The 23,515-nt window shown below is 43.7% G+C and overlaps 1 protein-coding gene across 1 annotated transcript in view; it reads right to left on the bottom strand.

The window, feature by feature from the left end:
- Positions 1-23,515, bottom strand: part of SYN2 (synapsin II) — a 218,052-nt gene that overhangs the window by 8,024 nt on the left and 186,513 nt on the right. Inside the window, exons 8-10 of the mRNA XM_058288638.2 lie at positions 18,542-18,616; positions 17,989-18,091; positions 16,402-16,551 (exon numbers count right to left, since the gene is read on the bottom strand). Of these exons, the coding sequence (XP_058144621.1) occupies positions 16,402-16,551; positions 17,989-18,091; positions 18,542-18,616 (328 nt within the window). The remainder of the gene's footprint in view (positions 1-16,401; positions 16,552-17,988; positions 18,092-18,541; positions 18,617-23,515) is intronic.

The following is a 23,515-nucleotide window of genomic DNA, read 5'->3' as shown; positions in this document are numbered from 1 at the left end:
TATTTACAGGCTTCCTGAAGGAAAGGGAGGATCAACACCAAACTCCAGAGACTGGGTTGGGAATTGGGTAACTCCAGGGGTAGGAAAGACTGGGCAGGCTTACTTCTCGTCTAGAGTTAACTCCAGGATGGGATCAGTTCTGGGGCTGACTCAGAGGTCAGATCCAGTCTTTGGGCTCGGCTGGAACTCCCATGGGAGGGGCCTGAAGGAGGGGGCAGTAGTTCGTTTCCCAGCACCCGCCTTACCCAGAGGGAAGGAGTAAGACATTAATGTTTGTAAAAGTGCTTAAGGTCAGGCTGTTTTCCCTCTCAAACAGCATAATTATATTTTGCCCAATAACATGGCTCTACTCCCATGCTTCCTCTCCTTTCAGCTGTGACTCTTATTATGCCCTGACAGGATCAAAGACTCGCATAACTTCAGTTTGTCTAACATTTGAATTAAAAGCAGTGAGCTATGGGAGCTTGAATTCAGCAGAGAAGAAATGCTCTAAAAACCTAAGGGCTGCTAAGTGGGCTGATGGTGATGTCAGAGAGGTGAAGCCTTTGGAGGCAAAGCTGGGAAATGGGCTATGTCCTCAGCATTCTTCCACTTCCTCTTTCAGTGTTCTTCTCTTCAAGTGACGTGACTTCCAGCCCTACCCCAACGTGGAAGTTGTTTTTCCTGTTACTCAATCCCCAACCACCCCCACACCCCTTCACCCCGGACCCTTAGATTCTGGCCATCTATCTCCCCTCCTGCCCATTAAGGCCAGTCTATTTTCAGCTCCACTACCAGGGAAGTAGAAAGTGTTACTTTCCTAGTGTCATTGTTTTTTTTTTTTTAATTTTTCTTTCTTTTTTTATTTAATTAGAGAAGTTGTGAGCTTACAAAACAATCATATATAATGTGCAGAATTTCTGTACATCAATACTCCACCAAAAGCTTACATTGTTATGGAATATTTGTTACAGATTATGAAAGAATATGATCAGGCTATTACCACTAACTATGGTCCATAGCATACATTGGGTATATTTTTTCCATATACTACCTATTAACAGTATGTATTAATATTATACATTTGTTATTTCATGAGAGAACACTCTCAATTTATACTGTTAACCACATTCCTTCTTTTACCACATGGTTCACTATGTTATACAGCCCCTTGCCTTGTACATTCTATCCAAAGTGTACACTCAGTGGCAGAAGAAAGGATGAGGACTGAGAAGGGGTCCTGATGCTTAATGTGTGTCGAATTTTCAAATACCTTGACTGTAAGAGTGTGGAAATGGATAGAGTTGATGGTATCACATTATAGTGAATATAATAAACTACCACAATTGGTTTATAAATGGGATTGTGGCTGAAAGGGGTAGTATAGGGATGTAAATGTCAATTGAAAGAAAGCTAGAGAATAATCTAGGAACTGAATAACATAGGCAACACAGAGGTGTTTTTCTATGAACTAGAACAAATGTTCTATGATCTAGAACAAATAAACATCACTACTACAAGGTGGTAAGAGAATAGTGATGCATGGGAAAAATACAATTAAGGTCTCTGTCTCTTATTAGCAGCACTACCTAAAACTAGTCTCTAAGAGAATTTCAGAGAGTAATGGGCAGGGCACTTTTGGAAGGTCCTTTAAAGCCACCACACCAGAGATTGCCCATTCTGTCCCAAACCCCCAACCTCTCACAAATCACACATTCTCCTCTTCCAAGTACTCTCAAGATCCATGAGGGTTGAGAATACCCACATCTAATAAAGCCAGCTACAGAATACTCTGTCCAGTCAAGTCATTAAGACCTGTCTGTTTTTCTCACTTGGTATCTTAGATTCTCCATCTTCTCTTGACCAATCTTGGTCAGATCTATATCATTTCTTGTTTAGACTACTATAATAGTCTCCTAATTCTTCAGTCTTGTCTTTCCCCAATTTGTCTTCTCTGGGACTACCTATTATCTTCTTAAACTCCTTCCCTGAGTTACTTAACCGCTTTAAAAAATTTATAGCTAACACTTATTGAATGCTTACTATGTGCAAGGTAACGTGATAGGCACTTCTATGTAGTATCTCCCTTAACTTCACAATAGCTCTTAGGGAAAAAACTATTATTCTCAGCATCCCAATGTTTAGAGAAGGAAACGGAGGCCCAAATAAGTTGGGTAATTAGCCCAAGATTATATAGTGGAAGTTAATGAAACTGGGTTGTGAACCCAGGCAGTCTCTTGCATTCTTTCCCCATTGCCTACAGGATGACATCCATATTATTCAAGCTGGCACAGGAAATATGCTTTAGCATGGTCACAGTTGGCCTTTCTACCTCTGTCTCTTCACTATGTCCTAAATACACCTTCTCCTTCCAGACCTGGCAGTTCATTGTTTATTCTCCAGTCTATGCTACACCACTGTTTGTTGATGCTGAGTACCCTCCAGGAATGCCTTCTTTCCTTTGCTATCAAACCACACCAACATATCTTGGAGGCCTAAATCAAGTTCTATTCCATCCATTACATCTTCCCTTCTGACAGCCCATTTCATGGCATTCTCATCTCTGAAATCCTGTCATAGCACTAAATAGACTCATACACTAAAGGGGCCATTTGCAGTGCTGTCTTGCTATCCTGTAGACTGAATAAGCTCCTGAAAAGACTTAGGGATGGTATTTTCATCTTCTCATGAATTCCCAATAAGTGCAGTGGCCTTTTAATTTTTTCAAGGAAAAATTGGGCTACATGGCCTGATACTAGATACTGGAATTATTTATTTAAAAGGTAAACTAGATAAAATCAGGAATATGCTAGAAATCTAAGCCTACAGTCATTTTACCTATACCATCAAGGACAGGGCCAAACAGATAAGAGGCTCTTAATAAATGCTTGTTAAATAAATGAACAAACACCATCAATAGAAAAGAAAATTCAAAAAGGAGTAGAGTCTTTTAAGAAGAAACTGTTGCTCAACCATAGATGTTAAGCCACATCGTTTTTGGTATCGACTTGGTGAACAGCTCTGAAAATGCTCATGTCAAGGAATGAAATCTGAGGCCTGGTCCATGAACTTATTTATTAGACATACAAGGTGAAGTCAAAACAAGCCTCAAGCAGCAGAAATTGCTTCCATCAAGACTGCCTAACCACCACCACTACCACCGTACACCACCCTCCTCCCCAGCACACACATACACACATAGATACACTGCCAAGCTTTTAAGATGGGAAGCAAAGGGACTGGAAGGAATTTGGGCTTTGGAGTTAGGAAGGCCTTGGGTTAAATCCACATCTGCCTTGTGACCTTCGGCAAGTTATTTCACCCCGTTGACTAGCGTTTCTTCAGTGAGGGTTTCTGTGAGATAAAGCATGACAGGATCTATAAAGCACCTGGCTCCAGTAGGTGCTAAATAAGATATAGCAGATGATGGTGATAGTTCTGATATTGGTGAGGCATTTTCTTTTGAGGCTATGCCGTTTTCTAGGTCTCACTCCCATGATGCAATACCCCATGCAGTGTGCTCCAAATCTAGGGATTTGAAGAACTTCATTTAGTTATGTTGATAAAGCCTCCTCTGGGCTCCCATGCAATCCATCAGTATCATGGCTTCTCACTGCCTGAGAGGGATACTCAGGCGAATAACAGCAAAAGCTGGGTTCTTTAATGAGTACATATAGTCACACGGTTTGTGAAGCTACTGGACTGGCTCTTGCTAGACCCCTCTCCCAGGGGCTCACCCTGTATACCAAAGACGGTTGGCAATGTACAGCCTCAGACATTGGTAAAAACAGCTTAAGATGTTTACCTCTCAGAGAAATGGTGTTCTCAGAGAGGGTTATGAAACCACATAGCAAGAGGGCAGAACCTGGGCCAAAAGCAGGTTTTCACTTATTGGAAGAACTTCCCATAGTAAAAACAGTGGGAAAGGCTGTCCTGGGAAGGGGAACACTCCCTGTTACTGGATATGTTCATGCAGAGGCTAGAGGATGACCTGACAAAGATACTGTTGAGAATATGCCTTCATTAAATGTGAAATAGACTAGGTGAACACTAAGGTTTCTTCCAACACTGAGAATCTATGATTCCAGGACAAACTACTAAAATGCCACAAATTAAGCTCTAATGGTAGAATTCTAGATCATGGGATGAGCTTACAGGGGTGATCATACAGAGGTGATCATGAAGGCTAGCCCTGGTTCTCCCCAAGTACAGGAAAATACAAGTGAGACCCTCAAGGATGAGACCAAATATGTTCCCTTCCAAAAGCATTAGGGAAGAGCTCCCAGAAGCAGTTCTTCAGGCTGGAGCCTGGGAATGTGCCTTGGCCACCCTTGTCTGGCACCTTAGGGAGCTTCTCCTGTCCCCAGCTCCACTGATATTGTGGAACAAAGACTTCCCAGGGGCTATCATAAGCAGGGAGAAGAGTCCCCAAGGACTGTCCCTCTCTAGGCTGAGACACTCTGGCTCCTCCCACAAGCCTTCTGTCTGCTAGAGTCTGAGGGCCTATTCCCTGTGGGGTTTGGCTACCATGGGGTCTGTCTGCAGTCACCAAGAGCTGCCTGGGATGCTGAATTCCACAGGAGTCTGGTCACTCTGGCGTCACTGCCAAAGTCTGGCCTGTAGCCAGCCTGTAGCAGAAACTTGTGGCCAAATTGAGCTGCAGAGTTTCCCTCAGAAATTTGGGCTGACTCAAACAGGTAAGAATGTGAAGTGCAGTGCTTATGTCCAGCTACAAAGACAAAAGAAGTGGGATAAACAGTTTTATAGCAGCTTAAGGAAAAAAAAATCTCTGAGCTCATAAATTACTAAGATGACAACAAACTCAGAGGTGTCAGTTTCCAATGGCTGCCAAAAATTTGATGCAGCTGGAGATGTATTGGGAGGAGTCTGGTGTCTCAACAAGGGGAGGTCCTAGGTCCAGGCTAACCAGTTCTGGGCACCTGTTTTAAGAGGGATGCTGACAGAATAAAATGAGCCCATGGAGTAGACAGGATGATGAGAAGCCTGAAAGTGACATCTTTCCTCACGTGACTTTGGGAAAGTTACTTAATCTCTCAGTCTTAGTTTCCCCAGCAGGCAGATTGTAAGGATTAAGTGAGGTAACTGTGGAAGAACCTAGGACTTAGTAGAAGATCAAAATCAGTTAAATGTAAGTCTGAAAAATGTCAAGAGCTGGGTTGGGTAATAGTGTGCTCCCTGGCATTGAAAGTGTTTAGAGTCTGGATAAGCAATGGTCAGAGATACTGTACAGAGGGCTTCAGTAGTTGCAGGTAGATGGCTTCTCCTGGCTCTGGACTTCCATTTATTATTTCATGCATTGTTCAGTTCTGTAGATTCCTGATACATGAAACAATTCTTTCTTATATCCCAAAGTCCTGAGCTCAGCAAGACCCCAAGGCCTTCTAGCCTTCTGGGTCATTCTGGGGTAAGAGGTGATGGTCAGTCTGCTAGTGCAGAGGTGCCCTGTGTGAACAGGCTTGGAGGGTCTTGGCAAGGAGAAGGTACTGTTGCTCTCCAGCAAAACTAACTGGGCTGAATATCCTACTGTGCTGACCCACTGGACTTCAGGGAGCAAAAAAGCAAGGGAGAAGCCAGGAGAGAGCTGGTTGTCCAGGTGAAGCTTCGAGATTCTTCCCAGGTTGCAGGTCCAGCATTTGTTTGTCAGGAGGAAGGCAGCAAGGGTTTTCCATATACAGGGTCACAAATGCCCAGCTCTTTTCCATTCTGACCTTCTCCTGAGCTCTGGTGGGAGCATCAACAGGGCACAGTGCACGGTATTGTGGAGAGTTCCCTGAACTAGGAACAAGAAGATCCAGTGCTCCTGCTTAACAGACATGTCATTTGAACAAGGTATTTTCATTCTCTTTGCTGATATGTAAAAGAGAGAAATACCAGACCAACCTAGCTCACATAGTGTTGTGAGTCTCAAAATAATGGATGTGCTTTGTAAACTGCAAAGTGCTAGGCAAATATAGGTGATCATCACTAATATTATTTAATAATAAATACCAAATCTAAGGAATTAAGCTTTAATCATAGAATTTCAGGCTTAGTGGAAAAGATATCTTGGGGTGGTTTACTGTCACCTGGCACATTGTAATTCAGTGTGCAGAGAATTAAACTGAAATCAGATTACTCAGGTGGCTCTGGGCTGGTTATATCATGTCCTCTGGATATCATTTGGTCCTAGTAAGGTCCCTGCAAAGGCACAAAAATCAGTTCAGAAAGAGTATTAGCTCTTGAGTTGATTGGAAAGGAAATCGCTGGCCTGGGAAAGAAACCAAGTCCTTGAGTAAGGGTTTGTGGGTTTTTGTTAAAGGCACCTTTAATTTCCCAGCCTGCTGCTGTCAGCAGACAAGCTAGAAGAGAGGAGCTCCTATCTGAGGTTCTGGCAGGATGGAAAGCTAAGGAAGGAAAGACACTGAGTGACTCAGCTTTTGAGAGTTGTTGGCCTGAGTCCAGCTGCCTCCACTAAAAAGGAAGGGCCTGTGCTTGCTCAGCATTATTGAGACAGGAAATTGAGAAAGGGTCCCAGAGTCTAGCCTCAGGAAAAGAGGCCAGGCCAAGCTCTTTGCTGGACATATCACAGAACTATTCTGATTAGCTCATCTGCTCCCCCAGGCCCACTCCCCCAGTCTAGGAGCCCAGGGGGAATGAGGCAGCAGGAAGGAATGTGGTCTGGAGGTTGTAGGTTCAGTCAGAGCAAAGAGACGGCAAATTTTCAAGCACCTTGGGATCTTTCTGGGCTCATGCTTGCAGTTACCAGGACCCATCTTCCTTCCTCTGAGTGGTTATAAACAGTGCCCAAGCTGCTCCTCCTTCCTCCCTGTGGTGTGCTGGCGCTTTGAGGGCAAAGCCCATCTCTTGGACTGGGGCTGTCCTATAACCTAAGGACATAAGAAATGTCCCAAGGGGGCAGACCCAGGGCCTATGGGGGCACTGGGGACCAGGTCACCCAAGGTCAGAATGTCAGCGTCAAGTAATTAAAGATGTTCCTTAGAATTTAGAACAGCACCAAAAGAGTCAGTTTTCCTTACAAGTCTGTTAAGGGATCTAGTCACCAGTGATTTTATTTGAACCTGCCTCAAATCTCCTCACATTCTTAGCTTATACTCACTGGGGAACAAATTCTTTAAAGTCAGTCCTCTGTGGGAAGCAGGAAGGCTTTTCATTTGTCCCGAATTTGCCTCTATGAAGCTCAAGTGAAGCCCTTTTACTCCCATATTTGGGATTTTAGGAACAATTATGTCTCCCCCCTAAATGCATAGCTCTTTAGACTCCAATGAAACTCCTTCTGAGCCTTGGTCTACTCACACTAAAGAGACCTTTCAAGCTTTTGTGGTCAGAAAGACCTGGTTGCAAATGTTTTTGAATATCTCTTTAGACCAGAGAACCAGTAAAAAAGGATTGATAGACCATTCCACCAGAGGCCAGATATTATTTGACCTCATTCCTTCAATTCTGAATTTTTTTGACTGTCTTTCCAAGGTTCTATGGCTAGTACATATCCTTGATCACAGCATTTCAGATCTGGAAAGACATTACAAAAATTACCTGTTTCAACAATGTCCATGTGGCCAGTCAGTCCTTTTACAATAGCCCTCACCAGTGGTTCCTCCCACCCCTGCTTGAACATCAGCATGATGTGACTGGCATATACTACTTCCCAAAGCAGCTATTTCCTCTTGTGGTGTTAGAAAGTTTATTCCTTGTTTTGGGCCCCAAAATTTGTCTTCCAGTAGGTTTGCCTTATGGTCCAGTTCAATCCCATGACTGCTATCAGGGATCTGAAGATATGTCACATCTTCCTTGAGACTACTGCTAATTAACTGCAGTTTCTTTCATATTACTCATAGGATAGTTCAGCGTGGTGGAAGAGGCTTGTCTTTGTCATGGACACAGTATATATATATTAATGCATACAAAGACTGAATCTTAGAATCATTTCCATGGGTCTAACCCACAAGGTAAATAGGGGCATACCTCAGTCCATCAGTGTCTGCAATTCTTGCATTATCAATTCGGTCCTTTGTTTCTGGAAGATTTTATAGGAAAATAAAAAGAGGAGGAGCAGTGTAATAGGAAATGAAAAAAGATTAGCCACATGAAGGAGAGCACCAGGATATCATCTCAACTGACATGACCTTGAATCTTTGTGTACCTAAAAGTTCTCTCCCTGGTTCCTGGGAGTCTCAGGAATAGCACACACCTCTCAAGAGCCTCAGTATGTAAGGTCCAGCTCAGATCTCAGGTGAAAAAACCTGAATTAGTAGATGGGAATGGAGGCGTGGGGGGGTGATGGGAGAGCAGAGTATACAGGCTCTGTAGTTATGTAGCCTGAGACTTCGGCCCTTACTGGCCACCAGGTGTCACTGCCACCTTGAGAACAGTCTCCCTAAGCACTTCAAAGTCCATAGTGTAGGGTGTCAGTTGCCCTGGCCAACATTCAGCGCAGCTCCAAGCTGGTGGTTGAGTCAGGCTGAAGCCAAGCTGGGCTTTGCCAATCACCTCTCCTTTCAGCGGTGTAGCCAATGCCTCTTACATCCCTGTCCCTATTCCTATGAACCACAGCAGCCAGCCTGGACCTACTCCCATGACTTTGTTCTTTATTTGCTATAATTAATCCATTGCAGGCCAAGAGGTCTGGCTGATAACAAGGTAAGGCATGCCTTCTACTCAGCCCCTACCTTTGCCCACCCCCCCACGGCCTCCTTTAGGTTTTCTTCTAGAATCAAAAAAATGAAAGTTCTAATGGTGGAGGTGCTGGTAGTCATAAACCTGCCCTGGTCTTGGTCTCAAATTCTGGATAAGAAGTAGCTCCTATAGCTTCTGACTCAGGCTGGAAGTTCCTTTGGCCTGAGCTGCTAGAGCCAAACAAAGAGGCAGTCCTGGCTGGGACCTGGGTAGTGTCCCTTGGTTTACATCCTTTCCCCTTGTACACTACCAAAGTTGTTCCTAGGATCCCAATGTCAACTCCCACAGGCTGGTAGGGCTGTTAAAGATACTTATTCCAACTGGGAACTCGTTCAATCAATATGTACTGCAATGGCATATCAAGGAGAGTGGGGCAGTGGGAGGAATATTTTATCACTGAAATTTGTGGTCTTGCTAGCAAATGGTGATCATAAAACACAGAGTTTGGGTTAGTTTTATTGTTGTTTAAAGTCTTTAGAGGGAAGTGGATGTGGCTCAAGTTATTAGGCTCCCATCTACCATGTGGGAGGCCCAGGGTTTAATTCCTGGGGCCTCCTGGTAAAGGCGAGCTGGCCTGAGCAGAGAGCTGGCCCATGCAGAGTGCTGGCCTGCACAGTGAGCTGACCCAAGGAGAGTACTGGCCTGCGCAGGAGTGCTGGCCTGTACGGCAAGCTGGCCTGAGCAGAGAGCTGGCAAAGCAAGATGATGCAACAAAAAGAGGCACAGAGAGAGACAAGAAGAGATATAGCAGACCAGGTAGCTAAGGTGGCACAAGAGATTGAGCATCTCTCTCCCCCTCCAGAAGGTCCTGGAATTAGTTCCTGGTGCTACCTAAAGAGAAGACAAGCAGACACAGAAGAAGGCAAAGTGAGTGGACAGGGAGCAGAAAACAGGAAGGGAGATGGTGGTGGAGAAATAAACAAATCTTTTAAAAAATAAAAAAAGTCTTTACAGATGATTGACTGCACCTGGGCAGTCGTGCCCCCCTCACCCCTCCCCCCACTTCTAGGCCCTAGAGATGAATCATTGATCAAGTTGCCTATTCTCAAAGGGCTTACATTCTAGTGGAGGAGACAAAGGAATAAACAAAGGAATAAACTTGGCAGAAAATTTAAGAAGGAGAGGACGTAGCCGGTGACTAGGTGGCACTTAGATCGGATGGCTGAGGAAATATCATAAAGGGGCCAGCCTTGCAAAGATAAGGAGCATTTCAGAGATGACAGAGCTAATGCAAAGATCATTACAGGTGTTGCTAGGGTATGGGGGTAGGGGGCAAGACGGAGAATGGTTTGAGGGTAAAGAGGCAGGTGGGGGCCTACATGAATTGCTGGGGAAAATTGGGGGAGGGGCAGGTTTAAGGGAAAAAACAAGAGTTCTGCTTTAGCTGTGTTATATTTAAGATGCCTTTTAGATAGCCAAGAAAAAATATCAAGCAGAAGTTAGAAATGTAAATTTGGAGTTCAAATGAGAGGCCAGGGCAGAAGATAGACATGGACTGAACAAGATCACCAAGGAAGGTACATAGTGAGATGAAGGTCTGGGGCATTGATATTTAGAGGTTTAGTAGAAGTGGAGGAGCCAGCAAAGGAGGCTGAGGAGAAACCCATGAGGAAGAATGAAAACCAGGCAAGGGTGTGGTCATAGAGGCCTAGAAGAGAAAGGAAGGAGTAGTGAACTGTGTTAAATGCTACTGAAGACATGCAAGATAAGAATAAAAGAAAGTGATCACTGGACTTGGTGACACCAAGTGACTTTGACAAGAGCAACTGATAGGGGTGGAAGGTTGACTGGAGTGGATCAAAGAGAGAATATGATGTGGTATAGGGAAGACAAAGACCATTCAAGAGGAATGACTGAAAAGGAATGCAGAGATGGGGCAGAAGATGGAAGGGGATATGAGGTTGAGGGAGGCTTTTGTTTTTATTTTAGTTTTTAAAATGGGAGATATGTGTATGTTGATGTGACAATCTGCTAGAAAAGAATATGACAGGGGATGCTTGAAATCAAAAAAGGAGGCAGGATCTGGATCAAAAGTGGAGAGTGGGCCTTAGAAGCAGATTCATATGGGTAAAGATGAAGGTAAGCTGGTAGATGTGATAGTGGGCAGATGAGCTCCCTGGGCCTGGAGCCATGAGGATTGAAATGTCTCTTCACGTCTAACCAATGAAAATGTACTATCATCTGAAAGAACTGGGAGATGGGAATATGACTCAATCATGGTATTGGGCCCAAGTTACAGGGTTTTGCCAAGGGTGACTGTTGGATATCTTCTGTATTCTGAGTGGCCTAGGATCAAGTCACAAGGCTCAGAAGGGAGCTAAGAGAGGATGTAAGACAAAAAAGATACCATCCCACAAATGGTGACAATCTCTGAAATGATTTCAATTTAGAATATAAACAATTTTTGGACAGGAACTATATCTCATTCATCACTGTAGCACTAAGAACATAGTATTCATTTACAACTGGTATTAAGCACATATTCTGGGTTAGGTTTGGGCTAATCAGTGGTAACAGAGATGAATAAAGCATGGCCCCTCCCTACAGGTGAGTGCTTGGGAAACATTTGTTATATTTATTCAATCATGTGATCTGAGAATTGATAGGGATCTAGAGGTCATCTCATTCAATTCCACTTTATAGCTGAGGAAACATACATCTAGGGGTGGGAAATGGCTGCCCAAGGTCCATACATTATGGCAGAGTAGGGACTATAACACCTGGGAGTACCTTATCCTAGCACAGTGTATTTTCAACAACATCCTGTTGTAGCTTTGAATGTGAGACTAGACATAGGAAAAGCTTATCCTTGAGCCTGTCTGGCTTTGCTACAAGAAACTTCTGCAAGAGCCCCTATCTTTAGGGAAGCTCGTTTTCACGTTTCCTGCTTATCATCCACACTGGAGATTATAAGCTGCAATATTTAATGTTTATAAAAATATGGGGCTTATATCAAAGAGGAACTAATGTCTTCTGGAGAGTGGGAAAAAAATTCTGAACTTTTTTTTTAAAGATTTATTTATTTATATTACTGAACTGTTACTGAACTTTTTTTTTAAAGATTTATTTATTTATTTAATTCCCCCCTCCCCTGGTTGTCTGCTCTCTGTGTCTATTTGCTGCGTCTTGTTTCTTTTGTCCGCTTCTGTTGTCGTCAGTGGAACGGGAAGTGTGGGCAGCGCCATTCCTGGGCAGGCTGCACTTTCTTTCGCGCTGGGCGGCTCTCCTTATGGGGTGCACTCCTTGCGCGTGGGGCTCCCCTACGCGGGGGACACCCCTGCATGGCAGGGCACTCCTTGCGCGCATCAGCATTGCGCATGGGCCAGCTCCACACGGGTCAAGGAGGACTGGGGTTTGAACCGCGGACCTCCCGTGTGGTAGACGGACGCCCTAACCACTGGGCCAAGTCCGTTTCCCTGTTACTGAACTTTTATGCTTCAGATATTTTCATATAATCTAAATTTTATCGCTAAAGTGGAGCTTAGAGATTTTTAAAAATTCAGTCCCTCATTTAACACACAAAGGTGTTGAGGGACAGAAAGGGGAAGAAACCTACCCAAAGTCACTTGGTGAATCAGTGGCAAAGAAGGGCTAAACCCAGATCTCCTGAACTCTCAGCATAGCTTTCATTCTAGTTCAGAATGACTTTCCTTGCAGAAGGCCAAGAGATAATGCTACACACTTTTACAGAAGTACTTAAGGATCCTTCACAGGATCTCAGAGTAGCTCATTTTTATCCTGTCTGGGCAGTGTCAGGTTCTCTTAACTAGTCATAAATTCTTTTTTTTTTAAAGATTTATTTTTTATTTATTTCTCTCCCCTTCCCCCCCCCACCCGTTTCTGCTCTCTGTGTCCATTTGCTGTGTGTTCTTCTATGTCCACCTCTTGTTGTCAGTGGCACTGGGAATCTGCGTCTCTTTTTGTTGTGTCATCTTGCTGCGTCAGCTCTCCATGTGTGCGGTACCACTCCTGAGCAAGCTGAGCTTTTTTTCGTGCTGGGTGGCTCTCCTTGAGGGGTGCACTCCTTGAGAGTGGGGCACCCTGGACCTCCCATGTGGTAGGAGGATGCTCTATCAGTTGAGCCAAATCCACTTCCCCATAAGTTCTTTTTTTTTTTAAAGATTTATTTTATTTATTTCTTTCCCCTTCCCTGCCTCCCCCGCCCCCAGTTGTCTGTTCTCTGATTCCATTTTGCTGTGTGTTCTTGTGTTTTTTCGGTCTGCTTCTGTTGTTGTCAGCGGCACAGGAATCTGTGTCTCTTTTTGTTGCGTCATCTTGTTGCATCAGCTCTCCGTGTGTGCAGCGCCATTCCTGGGCAGGCTGCACTTTCTTTCGTGCTGGGCGGCTCTCCTTATGGGGTGCACTCTTGTGCGTGGGGCACCCCTATGCAGGGGACACCCCTGTATGACACGGCACTCCTTGCACGCATCAGCACTGCACATGGGCCAGCTCTACACGTGTCAAGGAGGCCCGGGGTTTGAACCGCGGACCTCCCATGTGGTAGATGGACGACAAACCACTGGGCCAAGTGACTGCCTGTCACTCTTTCTCTAAAGCAAAGACAGGCAAAAATCTGCCAATGCCATCATAGAGATAGGGTGGACTAAACAGACCTATGTATCTTGACTCGACCAGATTAAAAAATTCATAAAATCTAACCACAGGCCTGTTATTTTTTTCTTCTTCTTTCCCTCCCCCTTAGCTGTGTCCCCCTCCCTCTGTGTCCATTCACTGTGTGATCTTCTGTATCTATTTCTCTTTTTATCTTCTCTTCTGGCCTTACTCCTCTACAATTCACCAGGATTCGATCCTGGGGACCTCTGATGTGGAGTGAGGTTCCCTGTCAATTGCACCATCTCAGTTCCTGGTCTCTGCTGCACTTCACCTTGACTCTCTCCTTTGTCTCTCTTTTGTTGCGTCATCATCTTGCTGCATGACTCACTTGCACAGGCACTGGCTCACTGCGTGGACATGCAGCTCACCATGCGGCACTCGCACGGGCACTTGCGTGGGCACTCAGCTCCCCACGCAGGCACTTGGCTCCCCACATGGGCACTCAGCTCTCCATACGGGCACTGGCTTGCCATGCAGGGATGCTTTTACTTCTTTTTCACCATGAGGCCCTAGGGATTGAACTTGGGTCCTCCCATATGGTAGGCAGAGGTCCTATCACTTGAGCCACATCCACTTCTCAGGCCTGTTATTTTTTTAACCACGAAAATCTTTTCATCATCTCTAGTTAAGTACAATATTTAAGTAATGGGCTTGTATCTCTGACAAGCAATTAAGCTTTGTTCTCCTACTTACTTGTGGCAGTTTGAAATTATTTTATGAATCCCAAAAAGAGAAAGATTATGTTTGTGAACTAATCCATTCCTGTGGGTGTGAGGTCCTTTCAACTGGACTATGTTAGTGAGGCATGACTCAGGTTGAGTCTCCACCCTTTTGCTGGGTCTGATATAAATGCAGACATAGAGACAGACACAGATACAGGAAAAGAAAGTCGCCATATTTGATCCTGCAATGTGGGAGAAAGGTTTTGTCCACAGCTGAGTTGCAAGGAGAGAAGCTCCTGAGACTCAAAGAGCTGAGGCCCATGGAGAAATGAGCCATGTACCTGATAGCTTACAACTGAAATTGGAGAAAAAAGCAGAGCTTCCCAGACTGAGAGAGGAGGCCTGATAAGAGACAAGCCCTATGCCAGGTTTGCCCATGGCTGCAGAAAGACATCCTCAGCAAAGATCAGTGGCTATTTTGCTTCCCCACGTGACAGCTGATTTTGGTGAGAAAACACTTCATACGGCTTGAATTGGACTTTTCAAGGTCTTGGAACTGTAAGCTTTACCCCAAATAAATCCTTTTCATAAAAGCCAACACATTTCTGGTACTTTGCATCAGAAGCCCTTTGGCAGACTCAAATATTAATGTAATTCTCTAATAATTAACATTCCTGAAGTACTGGGAACAGATTCTTACACTTGGTCAGACACGGTGTGAGCCATCTACAAAACGTGAAATATCCACAAGAGGTAATATATGATAATCTCCTGCCACAGGGGACTACTTTCAACTTGAACACCCAAAGAGAGTCAATACCTATTAGCCTATAAGTTCCCACTTAGGTATTTAGATATCATTTCATATTATAGATGGGAAACTAAAGTGCAAAAAGGGACCTCATCAATTGTCATATAGCTTTATTTTAGTCATTTTTTATGAAAATATTTCTCATATATTATATTTCCAGTCTTCTTAAACAGGATATGAAATACTAAAAAACTGAACTCTTTCTTGATGATACAGGCTCATTTATTATGAACATCACCTATGTTATTATGTGATGATTCGTGATATTCAAATGATAAGAAGAGAAATGTAAGGTAATTTGCTTCTATACCAAATAACCCAGACTGCTTTATACTGTGTTTTTTATTCTTCCCTTCCCCTTCTAGTGTAAGGCTTTTGGCCTTTTATCCTTCCTTACTGAGGGATTTCTAGAATCCAATTACCTTCCCTGAAGGTATATGATTATGGCATAATTCCCTGAAAGGCACTGATCTTTAGAAAAGAATTGATGGTCTCAAAGCCTAAAGTGTAGGGAACTCAAGTCCAGAGCTCATTATTACTTACATAATAACGGTGAACTTTTATTAAGCATTCATTTTGTGCTATGCCATATTTTAGGTGCTTTATCTCATTTAATTCTCCTAACAACCCTATGAGGTGTCTCTCCTGAGACACAGATAAAGACCTTATCCAGGGTCATAAAGCAAGTAAACAGAGGGTCCAGGATTCAAATTGAGAAGTTCATACTTTAAGGCCTACACTCTGAATCACTATTCTAGTGTCACTAACTGTTTGAAGTAGGATTCTGGGAGAATCCTCACGAATAATAAAACATGAGTCCAGAAAAAGGTAGTAGCTTCACCCCAAAGTTACACAGCAGTTTAGGAGCACAGCTAGACTAGGACTCAGTTCTTTAATTCACTGTCCCAAGTACTGACTGCTTCTTTACACAAAATTCAGTGGAGAGAAGAGTTTGGAGGTATTTTTGAAAAGTGAGATACCTCCTAGGCTGGACTAAAGACTCTCAAGTCTGCAGGGTCTGTTTTTCTTTGGCCCATTCTAGAGCCTCATGACCTGATGTTATACAAAAGTTTCCATATGGATTTCCCACTAGACCTGCAGCTGGCACACTGTCCCTGTGGGTGTGATTAACCATGAATCTTGTATTACAGATGACTGAAGAATGCTACTTCCTCTTGTTACTCTCCCAAAATGAGGGATATGATTCTACTCTCTCTCTCAGAGCAGACTTGCAGATTCCTCAGGAAGTCCCTTTGTTCTCTGTCAATTTGGCAGACCTGTCACAGAAAGTGAACAGCTGGTGAGGGGTCTAATCCACACTCTCAGTTTAAAAGTGGGAGCAGCCTGGATCCCAGGAAAAACTGGAGTCCCTGAAGACTCCAAGTTCAAAAGGAAGAGATCCTGTACTTACTTCAGACCTGGACAGGACTGTGGCAAAAACTGCAGATTGCTGAGAAGGCCCCTATAAGGGGTAGTGGAAGACAATCAGGCCTCCAAAAGGGAGGAGAGTAAGGAAAGGAAGAGGGAGAAGACTCTTTTTATATCCTATCCAGGACTGTGGATATCTGATTTCAGTGCCATTCTATAGTCACCAAAGTCTAACGGTTCTTAGCTCTCCTATGTTTCTTCTTAGTTGCTTACCTGTGGCTGCTGGGTCGTTAAGGGTCTCTGAGGAGACAGGGCAGGGGTCCTGGACAGCAAATGGTTCATCTTGTTGATGACTAGTTCAGTGATGAGCTGTCTGTCTTCCACCTGGTGTTCCCCAATCAGCGGCATACTACAGTCCATGACCTGGTGGAAGATGGGGCCCAGGTGAGGAGAGTATCTAGAAACCTAAAAGGCCTGGCACAGTATTTCAGAATGGGTAGAACTTAAATTGGGCAGAGGTTTGAGGTGAAGCTGGTGTTCTTGTCTTTAATTAGAAGCCTGCTCCTTTGCAGGAAGATCTTTGTCCCCAACTCCTGCAAACCTTTGTTTTTGGGCCACTCCCCCCAATCTTCACTCAGGTTAGGGCTCAGGTTAGAGACTGAGGGCTGACTGCTGAAGATAGTGGGGAAAGGTAGAGATCAGGGGTCTGAGCTTTATAGGTAGGGGAAGCAGGAAGAGATAAAGGTCAGACCAACACATTCCCTTAAGTCTCTGGCTAGAAGAAGACAGTTTTCATATCTGTGATTTTTATCTATACAATTTGTTTCCAAACATTCTCTGCTCAAGAAATGACTAGATTCTCACCTTCATTCCTGACCTGGGATGACCTCCTTTTTTGCCACCAATCCTGATTCTTCCTGACCTACAAAGCTCAGATCAACGTTGTCCTCCTTTAGGAAGTTTTAGCCTAAATAGGATCATAGACTCTGTAGTCCAAATCTCTCATTCATGGATGAGAAAACTGAGGTCCATCCAGAGAGTGGAGGTGACTTATAGGCATGACCATCTCTAGCAGGCCATGAAGAGAATTCCAAAGCCCACTTGGGCTCCTGACACCAATATTCTAGAAATAACACGAACCCCTGCCAGGGAGCTTTCTTGTTCCCAGGAAGCTTGAGCAGAAATGTGTGTGAAAGATTCTTAATGACTTTTGGCTCTCCCTTTAATACAGGAAAAGGGAGTCAGCAAAGTTGAGTTAGAGGGCCAGGCTGAGTAGTGTCTCCGAGGCTCAGACAGATGCTAAGGAGAATCTTCTGCATCCAAGAGACCTGAATTCTAGCCCAGTTTGAGACAATGATTCATTCTGTGGCCTTGGGTACACACTCATGACCTCAGGCCTGTTTTCTTACCTGAAAAATGAGAAGGGGTGGGGGGTATATGGGGACCTCATATTTTCTTAATGTAACATTAAAAAAAAAAAAAAAAAGACAAAAAAAAAAAAAAGAAAAAGAAAAATGAGAAGGTTGGACCCAGTGATTCCCAAGGCCAGCTTTCTGAAGACAAGAATGGTAAAAACACTACAGGCTTCCCCAAAGGAATGGGATTAGGCTGGGATTCCAGGACCCCAGATCTGGCATTTCTGACAGCATGGTATGGGTTGGCCTAGCTGCATGGAAACAATGACTCCCCACTGGTGGAGGTGTCTTGCTACACACATCCCCTGATCTACCATCTGGGAACCTTCCCGTGGCTTAGGTAAGTCTAACTCAAGTGCAACCTGGGCAACCCACATAGTTCTTAAGCCAAGTCCTTCAGCCTTGGGGTTTACTATCACTGAGATATTCCTTGGGCTAAACATACCTCAAAAATGTAGTCTTTCCCATCTTTGCCATGTACTGCTTTAACAGCACAGATATCCAGGCCACCAAACATCTCAGAGCAGGTATCCACCCACAGCTTGTATCTGGAGGGGACAGGAAGGTGTCTTGAGGCTGGGGCATTTCAGGTCCTTTTTGCTGCCTCTGCCTCTATCATCCCCTATTCCATCCTCATCCCTCCCCCTCTCCACCCCCATTAAGTACAGTCCCTTATTTGCAGTGCCTTCCCACTCTGCTCTCCATATCCTATCCATATTTCCAGGCCCAGAGCAGAACTTGCCTGCACTGGGAGGCCTTCCTCAGCTGCTCCAGCCCATACTAATTATTCCTTTCTTATAACTCCTATGATATATAGTCTTTATCACCATAACATTTAGCACACAACCTAGTCCTTTCTGATCTTGTTAACTAGCTGCTTGGGCCTTTGCGTTTTCTCTGTCCTGTGAGATCAGAGTTTCCCTTTGGGCAGGGCTTAGCTCTTATACCTCTTTGTCTATGAAAGCCTGTCTCCCTGGGCTGGGAGGTCCTTCTCTCACCTGTCTGACATGGCGATCTGCTCCAGCATCGCAGAGCCAGTGTTTGTCTTCCAGTTCCCTGAGATAGATGTCCTCCTGCAACAAGGTCACATCAGGACAGCAAAGGCAATGAGTCACACCAGCAAGATGAGGGCATAAAACCTCCCAGAATTTTAGCTCATCCCTGCTTTCCCCACCCAATTCTCTTACAGACAGCCTAGGTGGGGACCTGTCTGCCCATCTACTGTCTCTGCCAACTCCCCACCTGCTTTCTATAAGGATCTAGCCCAGACTGCTCTGCTCCATGATCTTTACAACCAGATGAGCTGTTGCTCTCCTTAGAACCCCTACAATACTCTGCCTGAAATCCATAATCTTATATCTACTTTGTACTTCAGTTATTTGAGCTAAGTGTTATATCCACAGGTTTGTAAACAACCTGAGGGCATATATTGTGCCTTGCATTCCCAGTAGCCTACCCACACAGTATCTGGGTACAAACTGGATTACATTGATCCTGGGAACTCCTTCTTATGAATATATTTCCCACAGCCTTCCTTAGTGATCACCCATTCATTCAATCAACAGTTAATTTCTGAGGGTCTACAGTATTAGCACGTGACTCCGGGTACATCATTTAATCTCTTTGAGTTTAAGTTGTCTTGTCTGTCAAATGGAGCTGGTGGCATCAAGCCATCAGATTCTTCTCTGCCATGCCCACCGCGTACCCTCTGTTCATAAGCATGTGCTGGGGTCAATTAGTTTTGGACTAAATAGGAGAAAGTTGACCTCTTTTCTGGCTCTAGATTTGCTCTTGACTGCCTGGGTGACTTTGGGGGAATCATTTTACCAGAGTCTGTCATCTGTAGACACAGAGTTGTCATGAGAACCAACTGATATAGGGTCAAAGAAAATGTAAAGTACCAAAACCGTATCTGTTAAATTATTAGTCTTTACCCAGACACAGTCAAGTGGAAGAGGGCAGAAAAGCCCTGCTCACACGGTTGACACAGTCTGTAATTGTGCCATCCATATCACTCAATACTGTTTGGAGCCTGGATGTGCTAGTCTCCATTTAGCAGATCCCAGGAATATCCTCCTCATAGATCTGATTTCAGACAATGAGATACCTAGATATAGAGTTAGTTTTTCAGAGTTTTACGGTGGTCCAGTGAGCTAACTGATGGGATAATAACAATTTTTCACACGTATACAATACTGACTGCTTTCCAAGGTTCCTTCTCACCATACTGCACCCTAGAGCTTCATTTATACCCTCTGTGTGAGCAGGCTGGCATTCTTGCCCCCACTTTACAAAGGAGATTAAAAGGAGAAAGGTTGGATGACTTGCCCGAGGTTATATGTCTAGTTAAAGTAGATATGAGAAAAACCCAGGTCTTCTGGAACCCTCTGTGTGATACACTTTCTCCTATATCCAATTGCTGAGTTCAAAAACACGTAGCTAAGTGGCTTGCAAAGTCTGAGTGGAAACACTAAAATAGAATCATAATAAAAATAACACTGTATTCACAATGCTGGTGGTTTACAAATGCATCTCTATGACCAGACTGGGCTCCTCAAGGGCAGGGAGAGAGAGTCCCTCACTTCCATGTCTCCAGCACAGAGCTATGATACATAATAGAGTCTTAGAAGAAGCTCTGAGTGAATAATAGTAATGTCCCTTACATGTGGATGGCACTTTAAAGTTTACAAAATCTCTGAGGCTTCACTAAACACCCTTCTCCACCAATAGAAAACAGGACACAGACAGGCTGCCTGGGGCACATGGAAGTAAAAGGGACACCAAGAGGTAACTCAGTGATAGCTCACTTGCCTCCTGGACCCATAAGTCATCTGACTTCCTCAAAGAGAGGAGATATTATTGTCTACTGAAAGCAGGAACAACACCTTTTCTCCACCAAGCATGGATGCTTTGGATTATCTGGGATGAGAGCTTGGGGAGAAAGAAGACTCTCAAACCTTACCTTGGCTATTGCCAAGTCAATTCTTCTGAGAGCAAGGATATAAAAAGTTTGGGAAGAGAAGTGGAGGACAGAAGCCCCCAAATAACTGATGGTCCCTTATAAATTAAAAAAAAAAGTCAATTTTGTCTAAAGCTGCTCTGTTTGCCATCCTCATCAGAGTTTGGGAATTCTTTCTTAAGCTTCATTTTAATTTGCTTTTGGAAACCCTGACCTTAAAAATTTGGTGTCTCCTTTTAAGGATCAAGATACATTTGCTCCATTGTCATCATATTTATTTTGAGGACTTTTTTTTTTTAAGTTTATTATTTATTCCCCCCCTCTTGCGGCTTGCTCACTGTCTGCTCTCTGCATGCTGCTCTTCTGTGTCTGCTTGTCTCCCTTTATTGCATCATCTTGCTGTAACAGCTTGAAGTCAGCTCTCTGCGGGTGTGGGCTGTCAGCTCTCCATGTGGGCCAGCTTGCCTTCATAAAGAGGCCCTGGGAGATGAACCCAGGGCCTCCCATGTAGTAAACAGGAGCCCAATCAATTGACCTACAGCCACTTCCCTATTTAGAGGACTTTTAAAAGATAGTGTGGAAAAAAGGGAAGAAGCAAGAAGCTGAAAGCAACAAAACCCAGAAGAGAAGGGAGATACCAGCAGATGCCACCCTGTGCCTTACTGTGTGGCAGAGAAGTCAAGGATTGCAGGCAGCTGGTCTTTGGGCAGAAAGTATCACCTAGATGATGTCTTGATTTAGATAATTTCTCAGCCTCAAACTCATTCTGCAAAGAGGGCAACAGATATGGTGGGACATGAGTAGCTCTTAACAAATGCATCTGTCCATCTGGGTTCATAGGAAGCCATTGTGAGAAAGTGTTGCAGAAGGACTGATCTCATTCCTGTATTCACTTCTCTGCAATCAAAAGCACTGAACTGGGACTGGTGAGTCATCAACATGGTGACATAAGACATCCCCTGAAAAAGCCTCCCCAGAGATTTAGCAAATAAAACACAAATCCCAGTATGTTTAGAACTCTGGAGGATGGTAGAGATGAATAAGGGCTCCAAAATGCTGAATTGAAGAAACGAAAAAATCCTAGGTAGGAGAAAGCTGTCCCAGACACCAGTCAGTTCCCATTCCCCTCCCATTTACTTGGTCCTATGCAGTATGGGAGTCACACAGAGCAGGCCTGGATCCCTTCCACCATGGACTGAGACTGTAGAGTGACTCACAACAGTGAGGTAGAACTCCACACATATCCAGGTGCTGGAACCTAGTCCACAGAGACCCAGGGTAAAACACAAGTGGCTGAGCATGCTGCATACAAAAGGGCCCCCAGGGGAATGAGAGAAAGGGAGGGAGGTGGGGGGGGGGGAGACAGAGAGAGAGAGAGAGAGAGAGAGAGAGAGAGAGAGAGGTTGACCACATCTGGCTCTCCAGGGTGAGATACTTAAATGAGGAAGGAACCTGAGGCAGAAAAGTCTCATAGGAAAAAAAAAAGGTGGATGTTTAAACTGAATGCTGTGAGAGGAGATTGGGTCTCAGAATTGAAAAGTATAATGAAAGTGGGGCACTGAGTGAGGGGGAGAATATAAACAAATCATAGGATTTGGGGAGAAAAATATGCTCAAAATCAAATAAAACAGATCAAGGTTCTTAGAGAAGGAACAGAGGAAAAGAAGGTCTCTCCTGGAGATGAAACAATTGTATAAAAAGTGCAATCTTAAAAATTCCAATGCATATCCAGGGAAAGAAACAAATGAAGAAGAGCTGAGAAAATCTGAACATTTAAACTCAGGTTAGTCTAAAGATCCAGAATAAGTTAGACCAAGGGTCAAAGAAGAACCTGAACACAATACCAATCAACAATAAAACCCTAGACAAGAAGGAAAAATGGACCTTCAGACTTAACCCATCAAGATAATTAGATACCTAGACATCAACAAAAATTTACAAGTCACACTAAGAAACAGGAAAATATGGGCTCAGTCAAGGGAACAAATTCAAATGTCAGAAGAGACTCAGAAGATGGTACAACTAATCAAAGATGTCAGACAAATCTCCTAAATAATTTAAGGACATGAAGGAAGATATGCATAAAGAGATAAAGGATAGTAAGAAGATGATGTATGAGCATAAAGGAAAATTTGAAAGTGTAAAAGGAAACCTAACAGAAATTACAGGGATGAAAGGCACAATAGTAGAGATTAAAAGTACACTAGAGGCATACAACAGCAACTTTGAACAGGCAGAAGAAAGAATCAATGAACTAGAAGACAGGACAATTGAAATCATGCAGTCAGAAGAACAGATAGAGAAAATAATAAAAAAAAAATTGAACAATGTCTCAGGGATTTGAGTGACAGCATGAAGAGTACAAACATATGTGTCATGGTTGTTCAAGAAGGAGAAGAGATGGGAAAAGGGGCAGAAAAAATATTTGAAAAAATATAAGACTAAGTGTTGATTCTCATTAGAAAGCATGGAAGCAAGGAGGAAGTGGTATGATATATTTAAGGTACTGAAAGAGAAAAACTGCCAATCAAAAATTTTTTATCTGGTAAAACTGTCTTTCAAAAATAAGGGAGAAATGAAGGAAAGAAAGAGGAATTAAATAAATAAATAAATAAATAAATAAATAAATAAATAAGGGAGATTTAAAATAATCACAGATAAATAGAAATGAGACAGGAATCAGTGAAACACAGAAGATCAACTATATGGAAAAGGAGGTTTAAATAAGGAAAAGAGAGATAAAAAACATAATACATACAAAAACCAAAGGACAAAATGGCTGAAGTAAGTACTTCTTTTACAGGATTAACACTGAATGTTAGGGAAGCGGACTTGGCTCAATGAATAAAGCATCCGCCTACTACAAGCGAGGTCCACGTTTCAAACCCAGGACCTCCTTGACCTGTGTGGAGCTGGCCCACGCACAGTGCTGATGTGTGCAAGGAGTGCCGTGTCACACAGGGGTGTCCCCCACATACGAGAGCTCCACTCCTCCCAGCACGAAAGAAAGTGC

The sequence above is a fragment of the Dasypus novemcinctus genome, chromosome 26 (assembly GCF_030445035.2).
Source record: "Dasypus novemcinctus isolate mDasNov1 chromosome 26, mDasNov1.1.hap2, whole genome shotgun sequence".
NCBI lineage: Eukaryota > Metazoa > Chordata > Mammalia > Cingulata > Dasypodidae > Dasypus > Dasypus novemcinctus.
This window is presented reverse-complemented; position numbering and strand designations above follow the sequence as displayed.